The following is a 15,459-nucleotide window of genomic DNA, read 5'->3' as shown; positions in this document are numbered from 1 at the left end:
GGCTGAGAAACTAAGCAGACGTGGATGTGAAAGAACTTGGAAGACCACTGGAGAACACCAGGGCTGAAAACTAGATTTAGAGGGCCAATAATAATAATTTTGTACTACTGCCTAGATCAGAGGTCTCCAATCTTGGCAACTTTAAGCCTGGCGGACTTCAACTCTCAGAATTCCCCAACCAGCCGGCTGGAGAATTCTGGGAGTTGAAGTCCACCAGGCTTAAAGTTGCCAAAGTTGGAGACCCCTGGCCTAGATCATTGGGCAGATATGGCTGTGCAGTCACTAAGAGTCAAGCTGGAAAAAAAATATTTCCACCAGTAAATAAACCTGTCCTGAGGAGTTTATGGACAAGTAATAAAAACATTGACTGATTTAGTTAGAAATTAAATCAGGAATTGGCAAATTGAAGCTGGGAGCTAAATAAAATCTTAAAGTTACTTTATTAATCTCAAGGAAACCCTGCCAAGTTCACATTCTCTGTGTGTGTGTGTTTGTAAATATGCATAAGGATTACACAATCACACACACATGCACAGAACATACGATGGCTCTTCAGTATCTGTGACACCCTTTTGAGGCAAAACAAAAAAAAAACATCCCCTCACTGGGGTCAAAATGTACCCAAACATATGAGTCAGAAATGCCCATAGATGTTTCTTCCAACTTTGGCGGGAAAGTTGCAATAATAATTTCCTTCAGAAAGAAATCATTTGAGGATGGGGTGGGGTTATAAGGCAGCCAAACTCTACTGTTCAAGTTGTCTTCTTCACTCTGCCAGCTTTGTTCAGGCTAAAGGTTGATCTACTTCCTTCGGGGGCAGAAGAGCTCAAAGCTTTGTTTCTCAACCTTAGATATTTTAAGATGCATGGATTTTAACTCCCACAAAGTGAATGTCTTAATGTTGCTGAAGTTGAGAAACACTGGCTTAAATAAAGAGAATTCAATTCCAGAGTAAATGATAACTCTTATTTTATTTGGGGAGGTCAGCAATTTTCCTGGAGCCATTTTCAGAACACGGAAAAAAGTTCTTTTCAATGAATTACAGTTCTTTTTCACTATATATATATAGTGAATATATATATAATGTTGTATTTGTACTGATAAATAAATAAAGGGAGACTAGTATAGATCTATTTCGAGCTAATTAGCTCTCATCAGCTAGCCATACCCTTACTGGCTGATGAGAGCTAATTAGCTCGAAATAGATCTATACTAGTCTCCCTTTATTTATTTATCAGTACAAATACAACATAAATATAAAAAGGCAACATTAAAAATAAAAATATGGTTTTCTGCCTGCATGGTCTTCTGTGATGAGCCGAAGGACAGAAAGAGGGAGTAGTGACGTTCCTCCCATATTTAGGCATACCAGGGGTTGTAACACAAATACATACATACACACACACACACACACACACACACACATATATATATATATATATATGGTTTTAGATGGGGATTGGGATGAGGCATTATTTCTGAAAAAGGCAAAAAGTTTTAAAGAGGTTAATTTATTTTTATATGTAGATCTCAGTCATTGTAAAATGTCTGAATTTTCTCCATGATTTCATCTTCTTGCCTAGAGAATTCATTGCAGTCTCATAGTTAAGATGTTAGAGAGTCAGTTTGGTCCAGAATTAAAGCACCAAGCTAGAAACCAAGAAACTGTGAATTCTAGTCCCTCTTTAGGCATGAAAATCATCTGGGTGATCTTGGGCTACTCACTCTCTCTCAGCTGAACCCACCTTAAAGGGTTGTTTTTGTATGGCAAATAGGAAGAGGAGGGTATGATGGATATGTTCCAGAGTGGTATTCAGCCAGTTCTGACATGTTCTGTAGAACCAGTAGCGGAAATTTTGAGAGTGGAGTGGGAATCGGGATTTTGCAGTATCCTTCCCCTGCCACGCCCACAAAGCCACGCCCACAGAACTGATACTAAAATATTTTGAATCCCACCACTGATACGTTTGTCACCTTGAGCTATTTTTGAAAAAAAATGAAGATGGGATACAAATAAATAAAAATAAATGAAATGAGTACAATATTAGCAGACTATATTAAGAGAGACAAAAATCAGCTGTGGTAGGATATGGATCTAGTCTATAGGATAGATTCAGCATATGCTAGAAGTCATAATGTTCCAAGGGAGGTACATGTTAAATTTCTCAGGAGGACCACAAGGGATGAGGTACTTGGGACCCAAAGGGAGAGAGCATTGAAATATGAAGATAAAGAAATCACCATCCTTAAGCAGATTCCAAAAAAGATAAGAGAGATTCCTCCTTAGCAAATAAATTATATAACAAAGGAGTCTGGTTTAAATGGCTATTGCCAGAAGGAATGTTGATCTTTTGGGAGGGAAATAGGCCTAGAATCAATACACTACAGGAGGCGGAAGCCTTCCTTAAAAAAAATTCTCTCCTCCTAGAGGACAAACATAGTGAAGATGGTGGGAGGGGCAGCATGGTGCAGGATAAGAAGGAGGGGGGGGGCTGAAGGCTCCTCTGGGGGCAGGGAGGAAGAAGCAATATCGAAAAGGCTCAGATCGCAAAAATAAAAATATTTGAAATAAATAGCAATTGGTGATATTTTAGAAAGTCACAAAGGAAAATGAATGAACACATGGTTAACATTACAGAATAAGATCTTGTTTTCTGCTTATCTTTTGTATTTTGTTTTCAAGATTGTTAAAACTGTGAGTGCTGGATGGATTACTAACACCAGTGTGGGAGCTGCCAAAAATTTTTGTATACCCATTTACCTTTCCCCATATATGCGTAAAAACCAAAAAAATTTTTGGGAAAATAAAAATAAAAATAAATGAAATGTTAAATAAACATTAGAGAGAACCAGATTCAAATTCATCCTGAACCATGAACCCTGACTTTGGACCAATGACTTTCCCAATGTCATTATTGAGTCGTTGTTGCGGGGGAAATGGGAGAGGGGCCGTGTATTAGCTCCAGAATAAAAGGCAAGGTACATATCTAACAAAGAAATAAACAAGATGAAGCTGAGAACTCTCTTGCCAGCAGCAGTATGAACTCTGCATATTCTGTAGATAGAAAATATATAAGGTGGGGGCTTGGATAGTCTTGTAAGACTGCATGGTACCATTTGTTTTCTCAGTGATCAATCTCTGCCAATAATTAAATGAAAGCTATCTACGTAAATTCAGGATAGTTACCACCTGTTAGGCCTTGGCACACACAATGAAGCAGAAGAAAATAAAAGTCTTGCTTGAACTGAGTGGGAGAAGAAAGATTACCACCTTTCCATAAGCACAATTAATACACCTCCCCTTCTGCCTAGTTTCCAACGTGAACTTCAGAAGCAAATTCCAACCAATTATTCATAGCTCAATAGTGCAGTCTTTCTTTTAGTTCAGTTGGTGCTGTACGAGGAAACTGCATAGAAACTTTATTATTATTAGCTTGGCATTTTTTTTCCTGACAGAAATAGACTACCTACAATTTTGAGATTTTTTTTTCTCATAAAGTTGCTACTAAGGCTGGAAAGTATGGTGAAACAAAATGTAATTCCTCAAGTAACTGGACAATATTGCCATAATTGCCATCTTTACCCTGGTTGCATGCAAAGTCTCCCTTGCATTAACCACAACTTCTGACGATTACTTGCACATGGGGATGTTTCTTTGGAATTAATTTTCAGTAGAAGAGTCAAATATTTGTAGCTCAGGGGTTGAACCGTGGGGTCCTTGGTGCTCCCTGAGCTTGGTTGTTTTCTTGCAGATTCTTTCATTTCCCAACCAGATAGTATCATCACTGGTACACGGATGTGGGGTTGATACTGTACTTCAGGGCTGCCAAACTCAAGGCGTGGGAGCAGGATCTGGCCTGAGGGGTCCTTAGATCTGGCCCATGGGACCACCCTGGAAATAGCGAAGTACCAGTCCGTGGTGCCTCTGCCAGGAAAATAGAGCTCAGGAGGGCCGTGTGCGACCCTCCTGGGCTCCGTTTTCGCTGGCAGAGGGTTGCAGGAGCCCATCGCAGCTGGAAACAGAGCTTAGGAGCCAGTTTTCACTGGCAGAGCGCACCACCAAAGGTGCCCCTGACACGAGTCATTATTATCAATGTTTCTCTTACTTCTTTTTTGAGCCCTCAATGATTCCTAAATATATAAGATCATATTCTGAGGGTTCTTTTTTTCTAGATTAAACAAATTTTCCTGTGCTACGTATTTTGTTTTGTGTGTGTGTGTATTTCTTCTGCTGCATTGCTTATTATTGCATATTTATTTCATTCCAAGGTACTAGGAAAAAAAGGGGGACAGATTAGATAGACACTTCAAGAGAATTAATTTTTATTTATGTCCTCGAAAGGGAGTGGAAACTAATCAAAACTGTTCAGCCGTTTGAGATTTCTTTAGAATGGAAAACTCTGTTTCACAAGTAGTTTTTTAAAAAAAAATGTGTCAGGAATAGAGATGTGTGCAGTTGAGTGAAGGGCACATTCATAGCATCCTTTTTCTCCCTTTTAAAATCTTTTGTCATATTGTGATTGCATTCTGTTGCTTTGCTGTGGAACACATCCAGGATGTTTGGATCATTGGTAAATTTCATATCTTTTGAGGATGCCCTTCCAAATTGTTCGGTGAATTACAGCAGATCATGCAACTGTCTAAAATGGAAGTAAGATCCATTCTTCTCCTTGCCCAGGAGTAGTCACTCTGGAATATTTTAAAATTTGCCTTATCAGATTTTCTTTTTTGCCTGTCACAATAATGGCTTTTGGCCAATTTGCAATCACACTGGATTTAGGCAAAGAAGGAAGGACTGTGCAATCTTTATTTTTGCATCTGGCAGACGAACATGAAAATTTAATGTGAAATGCACAGGATTTAGTCTTTGTTGCTCTCTTCCTCCCCTCCCGCCACCTTGTCCCTCCGTCTCCTACGGAATCAGAAATGCAGCCTTCATCTTTCAGCGTGCTTCACACCAACGGGGTGGAATTTTGCTTACGGACTTCAACATCCCACAAAGAGAGATTTCATGAAAATAGCTCCCAGGTGGAACCACACAGAAACTTTGATCAAAGCGTGTGAATGACAACTGAATGAAGGCATTCTGTCAACACGTCCTATTTTCCACTTGGCAAATGCTGTTTGAACTCGTCAGAAAGTTTGACAGATTACTTTGCTCACCTCCCCGCATTCACCCCGTCCTTACCTACAAAGAGATTCCATTCGGTATCCAGATCTGCTTGGTTTGCAAGGCAGCCCTTCATTACGTTGAGGCAGTAGTTATTACAAGGTTTCACAGTGGGCAGTCCTCGGCAATAAGGGCAGTACAGCATCTTCATTAATGCCCGGATGCATCCTGGGGTGGGACTCACCTGCAGAGTTGAAAGGGGGAAAAAAGTTGAAAGGTAAAACAAGCAGCCTCCATTTCCTATATGTATCCTGGGTCTTGGTCTGATCAAGACTTAGGAAGTATGATAAGCCACTTACTTGCAAGTAAAACAAACCTCTTTTCAAACAGGGTAGGGCATGGGTGTCAAACTCAAGGTCTGCAGGACAGATATGGACTACGGGGTGCTTAGATCTGGCCTGTGGGTGTTGTGGCCTGTCAGCGGCAGATTCGGACAGTGAGGAGGTTGGGGAGGAAGATGGGCCAGTCCTGGAGTCTGGGGAAAGCTCTGATGTGGGCTCTGTGTCAGAGGCAGAGAGGGGGTCAGAGCCATATCTCAGTTATCAGCTGCCTTCAGAGTCAGACATCAGTGAGGCAGACAAACAGCGGGAGCCTGTTCCCAGTCTGCACATGCACAGAGTTGCCAGACGAAGGGAACAGCTAAAGAACAGGAGTTGATTTGGGATTAAGGCCACAGGTAGACAATGAATGGGCCCTCACAGAGGAAATAAAAGAGGAGCGAAAGGGGAGTGGAGTTGCAGGAGACAATTAGTTCGCTTAATCGGGAGACTCCTTGCCACGTTTTGCAGATATCAGCCTGGCAGCTTTCTACGCCAGATAAAGTCTGTGACTGTAAATCCCCCCTTGAAAGACTTTGCTGAAAGTGAATGAGCAGAATTCACAGTAAATTAATAAAAGGGGCTTTTGTCGAAACCAGGTTTTTTTTTCATGCTCTTGGGAAGCCTAGGCCAGAACAGTGGGGCCACCCTGGAAACAGTGGGGCACGGTGCCTCTGCCAGCAAAAATGGAGCTCCATTTTTGGCTGCAATGGCTTCCTGCAGTCCTCTGCCAGCGAAAACGGCGCCGTGGAGGGCTGGGTGCGGCCTCCTGGGCTCTGTTTTTACTGGCAGAGGACTGCAGGATGTTGAGCTCACCACGCCCACCCTGGCCACACACTCACTCGGCCCCCCGAGGTCAAACACAACCTTGATGTGGTCCTCAATGAAATTGAGTTTGACACACCTGGGGTAGGGACAGTCTTTTATTCACGTGGATAAACAAAAAAACCCAAAGTAATTATGCCCAACAGACTTGGTTCTGGCCTAGAAATCCGAATTACTTGTTGTATCCTAAACATGAACAGCTGTCTGCAACTGCTGGCCACTCCCAAACCCCTCCTATTTATTTCCCAGCCAGGCAGGGGCTGGCTAGCATCCACGCCTGCTATTCTTTGAGAACCGGCTTATTATTTTCCTACGCTCTCCTCTCCTTTCCTCTCTGCGCATACACACATCTGGGATGGGCCCCCTCTGTTCCTCCCCCTCACTCAGCTCAGGCACAGAAGACAGCTCCCTCTCCACCTGGGGGAGGACAGAAGCCCTGGCTCTGCCATTGTCTCTGATGCTATTTCCTAATCAGAGCCTTCCAAAGGCTTCAAAGCTGGCCCAGGCGTCCCCCTCAACCTCCTCCTCATCTGACTCTGCTGCTAGCTCTGCTGGCAGCCGACGGATCACAACAGGCCTGGATAAACAAACCTGATAACCTTCGTTTCTCCACTAGTGCAGGCAGTCCTCGACTTACGACCACAATTCAGCCCAAAATTCCTGTTGCTAAATGAGAAATTTGTTAAGTGAGTTTTGCCCTTTTGTTGCCACATTTGTTCAGTGAATCACCGTGACTGTTAAGTTAGTAACATAGTTGTTAAGTGAACCTGGCTTCCCCATTGACTTTGCTTGTCTGAAGGTCGCAAAAGGGGATCACATGACCCCGGGACACTGAAACTGTCATAAATGCGAGTCAGTTGCCAAGCGTCTGGATTTTGATCACATGACCATGGGGATATTGCAATGGTTGTAAGTGTGAAAAAATGGTCATGCGTTAATTTTCAGTGTCATCGTAACTTCGAAAGGTCACTAAATGAACTGTTGTAAGTCAAGGACTACCTGTATTACCACAAGTGGTTCTTCGTGGCAAGAACCTTAATCTTTAATATTCTTTTCTTGTGACATCAATGTTTTCTGGCCATCACCTAAAGTTGCCCTGCCCACCACACCAAAGGTATCTAAGATATTTAAAGCTATGCAATCAAAAAGATATTTAAAGCTATGCAATCAAAAAATACCGCACAATCTAATTATTATTAGATTTTTGTCCATCAATGGTAGAACTCAACTTGGCATGCCCCAAGTTGGTCCATCAATGGTAGAACTCAACTTGGCATGCCTAAGAAGCAACAGGTGTCGAGATGGTTAGCAGAAAGATGGTTAGCAGTTATCTCCTTTCCCTGTCAAACAGACTTATTTTGTTTCCTTGTACATGACTTGTGACATTCTCAATCTCTTTCAGCTCTTTCTGACATTCTCAGTTCAATCTTCTTTTCTCCTCTATCCCTAACAGGTGCAGTTCAGAGGCTTACCTGATTCACTCCCTCTCCTTTAAGAAGAGGACACACCACAGGCTGTAGATACAACAGACCTAAGCGACTTAGTCTTTCCTGTCACCAGGCTATTTCCTAAGTAAAGTTTATCTTCATTTTCCTTCCACGTAAAACAGGTGGGCTGCTGGGGATTCGTAGTGGTTCGTGAGAACCTCTAGCTAAGATTCTGTGCAGTTGGGAGAATCCCCAAATCCCACTGCTGGCTGGCTCCGCCTGCCCATCCTCTCCCAGAAGTCCCCACGTGGCCCGTTTGGATGCAAGTAAGTGCAGGGTGTGCGCGGAGGCTGTGGAAGAATGGGCCGACCGGAAGTTTGGGAAGGCCGTAAACGGTCCCAATTCCAGCCTCCAGAGGACCTCAGGAGCCTGGGGAGCCCATTTTCGCCCTCCCGGAGGCTCTAAGAAAGCCCCTGGAGCCCAGGGAGGGCAAAAGTGCCCTGCCTGCTGTGGTGCAGGATGCCAATTAGGCTATGCCCACCATAGCCACACCCACCCAACAACTGGGCAGAGAATCCCTTGCTCAAAAAATTTTGAAACCCACCCCTGCATAAATAGTACCTTGAGAAAACGTTCTTAGAAAAGTTAACTTCCCAACTCTACTGATTCTCTCTCCGCACATTCTTTCTGCCGTATAAAAGTATGCATTATTCAATCATGGGGACAGAAACAACTGTATTGCTTGCATTTCTGCTTGCTATGCAATTGATAGATTGTCTTTGTCAATAAATCATGACTGCCCTCACGCCATCCTGATCCACGAAGGTCTTAGAAATACAGTCAATTTTGTTTGAAAAGTGGAGGATATCTTCTCTCTAGTATCCTTTAGGAGTGCATGGTCCTTTTCACCAGTGGTGGGACTCACTTTTATTTTACTACCAGTTCTGTGGGTGTGGCTTGGTGGATGTAACATGACTTGGTGGGTGTGGCTTGGTGGGGCACGGCAAGGGAAGGATACAGTAAAATCTCTATTCCCTCCCCACTCCAGGGGAAGGTTACTGCAAAATCCCTATTCCCTCCCAATTAGCTGGGACTCAGGAGGACGAGAATAGATGGGGTGTGGCCAGTCAGAGGTGGTATTTACCGGTTCTCTGAACTATTCAAAATTTCTGCTACTGGTTCTTCAGAACTGGACAGAATATGCAGAATACCACCTCTGCTTTTCACCTTTGACACCTCTGAATTAGTGTTATATTGTGGTATAACTATGTTGAGTTTTGGCATCTGATGTATGGCTTTGAAAAGGGAAAAGTACAAACATATCATAGTTGCGCTTATTAAATGCTGTATCTACATTTATGGTTTGAAGCTCATCAGCCAGGATCCCTCTTCTGGCAATATCAATTTATTTTGGTTGTGTTCACTGGCCTACAATATAATCCCTTCAGCTCCATATGGCCTGTGTATTTCTTTGACAAATTATCTGAGCAGAAACCTGCTGACTGTTTTGCAAATGTTAGATAAAACACATGCCATTTTGCAAATAATGATCTTCGAGAGAAAAAGAAAGAAAATGTTGCTATTTCCTCCTTCTGTTTAAATTACATTTGCTCACTGCTTGTCAAAATGTTAATTTTTCCTACTGACAATTGCTTATCTCAGTTTGTTACAGTTTTGTTTTTGAATTTGCACAGCAACCAATTGCCTTTGGTTTTTCTTTCTTCCCTGGGAAATAGATAGGAAATTGCCTAGGCAGACATTCTGTTATTTAAACTTCAAACTTCACATGAATGTACATATATTTCAGTTCTGAATTTCCTGAGCAAGCTTTGGCCTTCACAGTTTTCACCTGCCTTCACTTGCTGCCTCAGTTTAGTGGAGGTTACATTTTCCGCATTTTGTTCCACCAAATGATTCTTTCAAGATAAGACTAATACAGGAGTTCCAAACCCAACTTACTTCGTCTGCTCCTTTGATTGTTAGATTAGCAGATTAACAGAGTTGGAAGGGACCTTATAGCATCTAGCTCAAGCAGGAGACACTACACCATTTCTGACAAATGGCAGTCAGTCCAATCTCTTGAAAGTCTCAAGTGATGGAGCTCCCACAGCTTCTGAAGGCAAGCTGTTCTATTGTTACAACCAGTTTGGCCATCTACAACACAATCAAGGAGATGGCGCCCCAATATAGTTATCTGTTCTGACACACACACACACACCACCCCTGTGAATAAACCAGAACACAGGCTTGGCTGTTTGCTACTGTATAATTACTGAGATAACGAATCCTTTGGCTGAGGGCCCAGACAACTCACGTTCAATAGAGTAGCTCTGCAGCAAACCAGATAATTCAAATGAAGCAACACAGATAATCCAAACGAACAGACACGGCTAGAATACACAGGTAGATTTTCTTAACTACTAATTCGAACGGTTGTTTCCTACAAATGTCTCCTCCCAACGCCTCACCTATAATCTCTCTTGGAAGGGGCAATCCACAACCACCTGTGCTTAATCATCTTCTGTGAGTCTGCCTACGGAGTTGCTGCTTCCATTTCTCAGCCCTTCTCAATCTAGCATCAGGGACAAACTGCCTTTGATCCTCCCAACTGCTCCATGCCTCAGGCACCTCTTGGTGGCCAACCAGCCTCTCTGGTCCCTACTCTGAGTCTGAACCCTGCACAGGGTCCTCCACACCGTCCAGGGCAGACTCAACCGGATCCCGCTGGACCACAACAGCTATCTAACCAATATAATGATGTGATATCCATGTTTCCAAACCCTTATTAGTTGCATTTATATTTTTATTTATACACACCTGGGGAAACAAATAGGTTTTAAAAAGCCACAGGTGAAGCAACCAAATTTTGATTAAGTCTTACCTATACATTTTCCTCTCTTGCAGGACAATGAAAAAAATAAACCAAATACTGCTGTTGACAGTATAACTGTGTTTATGACATTTTTAAAAATCAATACTGTGGTAACCAGCTAGCTTGTTGTATTTTTGTGGTTGCACAATGGTTAATACTACACCTTCCATGTAGTATTTTAATTTATATTTTCCTTGATTATTAATGCCTGATACTTGTTTATCTTTCCAAATCTTACCTGCTCATATTTTTAAAAGAAATGCAAATAATAAAGTAGAAAATACATGTAGCCCTTGACTTACAACAGTTCATTTTGTGATTGTTTGAAGTTACCACAGCACTGAAAAAAATGATCATTTTTCACACTTATGACTGTTGCAGCATCCCCCCTGGTCACGTGATTTACATTCGGACGTTTGACAACTGACTCACTTTTATGACCGTTGCAATGTCCTGGGGTTATGTGATCGTCTTTTGCAGCCTTCTGACAAGCAAAGTCAATGGGGAAGTCAGATTCACTCAACAACCATGTTACTAATTTAACACATGCAGTGATTCATTTAACAACTGTGGCAAGAAAAGTTGTAAAATGGGGCAAAACTCACACTTAGAAATTTCTCACTTAGCAACGTAAATGCTGGGCTCAGTGGTGGTCGTACATTGATGACTACCTGTAGAACAGTTCCCCCCCCTCCTTTTTTTCTTTTACTGACTGAAAATTTCAAAGAAAATATCCCACCGGCTATGACATTTGCTGTTTGCTGCTGATATATGTTTTCAACCGAAGCTGTAAATTCTTCTCTGGGATTTATTTTATTCAATACGGCAAGGAGAAATGGCCATCCCAAACTGACAAAGTATTTTCTTCATCCCCCCCCACCCCAATTACTGCTGCTCCCTCCCTTTTTAAACTGTTATATTGTATTGCATTTATCAGCCTTAATATTCCTCTTGGCAAGATAACATGTTTAATTCAAGTGTATTATATGCAGAACGTACTTCTTTAAGTGTTCAGCTAATATTGTAGCAAACATTTTATAATGAACAGTAATAAGGAGATTGGTCTATGTCCGTGATGGCAAACTTATGGCACGCATGCCACAGCTGGCACGTGGAGCCATTTCTGAGGGCACGCGAGGTGTTGCTCTGTCAGCTCCAGTGCGCATGTGCAAGCTGGCCAGCTGATTTTTGGCCTTCCAAAGGGCGGAGGAGGCCATTTTCGCCCTCCCCAGGCCTCAGGAAAGCATCTGGAGCCAGTGAATGGCAAGAATTGGGCCCAACAGGCCTACCGGAAGTCCAGAGGCATCAGTGAGGCCTGTGCGCATGTGCTGGGGGGAGCATGGTTAGGGAGCGTGGGAGGGATGTTGTGAGGGCATGCGCCGGGGGAGAGAGAGCATTGCATTATGGGTGTGGGCACGCATGCACGCCCTTTTGGTACCCGAGCAGGAAAACATTCGCCATCACTGGTCTATGTGATCTGGTCTCTTCAGAATATTTACTTCTGAGGAAAACAATTCAACCGTTTAATGAATTCTCAGGATGTAAAATGAACATTAAAAATTAGAAAGCTGAAAAAATTAAAATGTTCACTGTTAGAATTACTTCTATGAATTACAACTATGAAAATAAAATATACATTTTTATATACACTTGCACACAGAATATATAAATTAAAAAACATCTTCCTCTTCCTGTTTTCCCCACAACTCTGTGAGATGGGTTGGGCAGAGAGAAAGTGATTGGCCCAAAGTCATCCAGCTGGCTTTCATGGCTAAGACAGAAATTGTACTCATTTCTCCAACTTTCTAGGCTGGTGCGTTAACCACTAGATCAAAATTGTACTCAATGCTGCAGAGATACTTTAAACCAGCGATCCCCAACCCTTCTGGTTTGCCGACTGGTGGGGAGAGGGAGGGAGAGGGAATGATTATGCTTGAGTGGTGGGTGAGCTGTGCATGTACTCATCTGCCACTTCCCTGGCTCAGTTTCGAATGCGCTGTGGCCCGGAGGTTGGGGACCCCTGTTTTAAACACTTTACTTACTTATTTTAAAGTATTTCTGCAGGTTGAAGTTGCAGTTTCAGGTTTAGTTCCAATCAAAGCAATCTCCAGTGGTAAATAGTTTTAAGGAGCCTATATATAATTCTTGACTTTAGTGAGCCTCTGTTGAACTCAGCTGAAGTATTAAGCTATACTTCTGAGTAGATGCGCTTCTCCATGACTTTTAATAAAGAATGTCCAAAGTTCTGGATAAGTTAACGATAAGCAAAATAATTAAGGTAGCAGAATGTCAGATAATGAAGTGGTTAGTCCAAGTTTTAGGAAATTACTGAAACAGAGTGCAAATTGGCAACCGTAAGAGAATTTAATTATGTACTTAATTAAAATAGGATTGGCCAAATGTTGATAAGACAACATAGTAATGGAAAAGCATACGGACTTCATCTGTGAAAATGTAACATATCGACTAAAAAGGGAATTTTTAACTATGCTGTGAACTCAAACAAGAAATACTAACTGCCCCCTATTTTCAATTAAAACCTTGTCCTAGTGATTCTGTGAGATGTAAATCTTGGACCCATCATTCTTATCTCACCAATGTCAGTTGTACATGTATTTTTTTTAAATCACTTATCACAGGACTCAGTAATGGAAGATCTTTCCGTTTCATAAACAAGTTCTTCAAAGACTCTCACTGCAAGGCCAGCTTTGAACTTGTCGGTAATGAGATAGAAGCATCTTAGAGAGTCCCTTAAAATATGCCCCAAATCAATATTCTGAGAAGCATGAAAAATTGTTCTAATGTCTGCTAGCTTTTTTGTATTTCCTTGATAAAAGGAGTGCTGCATCGGGCTGACAGTCACATCCTCCTATAATTAAGGTAGTCTCTCTAAGTCTCTAAGGAGGTTATGGCCAGGTGGTATTCAGTTGTTTTGGACCGGTTCATCTGAACCGGTAATGGAAATCGCGGGTGGGCCTGCCCCCTTCCCCGACTCTATGCAGTCTTATTTAGGCATATTTTCAAGACAAAGTGCATGCATGGAAGTGCATGCATGGGGCGCATTTGTGAACCGGTAGAGAAAGTAAGTGAATACCATCCCTGGTTCTGACCACAAATAGAATCCAAGGTGGAGCTCAAGCAGGGCCGGATTTAGATGAAAAGAGGCCCTAGGCTATTCCACTTATGGGGCCCTTTCACCTCCCATTTTTAAGTTTGTAAATTACATGAGAGATAATAAAATACATCATTACTGTGATATATATCAATATATTAAATGAAACATGTTGTAATTGGTACTAACCTTTATAAAAAATGTGGCACGGATAATAAATAAAAATAAAAGGCCCCTCTTGATCTTGAGGCCCTAGGCTGAAGCCTAGTTAGCCCCCGACATTAGGACAACTACCGATCTCCGCTCCTTCCGCACGAAACTCAAGACCCACCTGTTCCAACTAGCCGGCCTGGCCTGAATTATAATCTACATTCTCTAATCCCCCCTGGACAATTTTAAATTTAAATTAACTGATTTCTTGGGTATTTTAATTGTTTTAAATTTTCTTGGGTTGTTTTTAACTTATGATTATTTATTTATGAATTGTACAATATTTTTTTGATTACCTCCTCCTTGTTATTTATTTGTATATTGAGTTGTACGCCGCCCCGAGTCCCTTTGTGGAGAGGGTGCGGCCTATAAATTAAATTAATAAATAAAATAAATAAATATAGGAAAATCCGGCCCTGAGCTCAAAACTAAGAAAAGACAACTTTCTCTCTTCTCTCATAGTGGTCTCCTAGCAATTTTGCCTTTTATGACAATTGAGTCTAAAATCTATGTTGCGAAGTGGAACATTTGTTACCTTTGCCCCATTTTGAGCCTTTTATTGCCACAGTTGTTAAGTGAATCTTTAATAATAATAATAATTTATTAAATTTCTAGACCGCCCCCTCTCCCCGGAGGGACTTTGCCCTTGTTAAGTTAGTAACCTGGTTGTTAAGTGAATCTGGCTTCCCCATTCACTTTGCTTGTCAGAAGGTTGCAAAAGGGGATCATGTGATCCCGGGACACTACAATGGTCATAAATATGAACCAGTTACCAAGCATCTGAATTTTGATCATGTGACCATTACGAGGCTGCAATGGTCATAAGTGTGAAAAATGGTCATAGATCTCTTTTTTCAGTGCAGTTCTAACTTTGAACGATCACTAAATGAACTCTTGTAAGTCGAGGGCTACCTGTAATTATATTTTTCATCAGGGAGTGATACAAAAACTGTTTTCTCTCCTCAGTGGCTTCCTCTCTGGAAACTTCCCTTTGTTTTTTAGACATTGTCTTCCAATGCAGCCAGAAAAGGTATCCTGAAGGCTAAAGTCAGACTTATCTTTAGTGTTGTGACCCACCGGCAGCCAGCGAAGCCAGTCCTGGGGGTTGAGGGATGCTCAGATGAGGGCTCTGTGTCGGAGGCAGAGAGGGAGCTAGACAGCAGTGAGGCAGAGGAACAGCTGGAGCCTGTTCCCAGTGTGCACATGCTCTGAGCCACCAGAAGACAAAAACAACTAAGAAAGCAGGATCGACTTGGGAGTAAAACCACACCTTGGAAGTGATTGGCCCCTCCCATAGGAAACAAAAGAGGAGCGAACGGGGAGTGGGCTTTTGCAGGGAACAATTTGTTCCTTCGGTCGTTTCAAGAGTGGAAAGTTCTGTTTGTGACTATAACAGATTCTGTGCCTTCGTCTGCATTTGGAAATCAGTTATCTGGCAGCTCTCTGAGCTAGATAAGGTTTGTATTGATAAATATTTATCTGAAGGACTGTTTGCTAAGCCTTGCTGACTGTGAACAAAAGGAATT

General features: G+C 42.0%; 1 protein-coding gene across 4 annotated transcripts in view; it reads right to left on the bottom strand.

The window, feature by feature from the left end:
• GPC6 (glypican 6) overlaps positions 1–15,459 on the bottom strand; it is a 926,174-nt gene that overhangs the window by 239,054 nt on the left and 671,661 nt on the right. For all 4 annotated transcript variants that reach the window (XM_081948719.1, XM_081948720.1, XM_081948721.1 and 1 more), the window contains exon 4: positions 5,189–5,354. In XM_081948719.1, coding sequence (XP_081804845.1) covers positions 5,189–5,354 — 166 coding nt within the window. The remainder of the gene's footprint in view (positions 1–5,188; positions 5,355–15,459) is intronic.

Source organism: Natrix helvetica (assembly GCF_964273705.1).
Source record: "Natrix helvetica genome assembly, chromosome: 3".
In the NCBI taxonomy this organism is placed as follows: Eukaryota; Metazoa; Chordata; class Lepidosauria; order Squamata; family Natricidae; genus Natrix; species Natrix helvetica.
The sequence above is the reverse complement of the archived record's forward strand: the minus strand, read 5'-3'. Positions and strand labels throughout refer to the sequence as shown.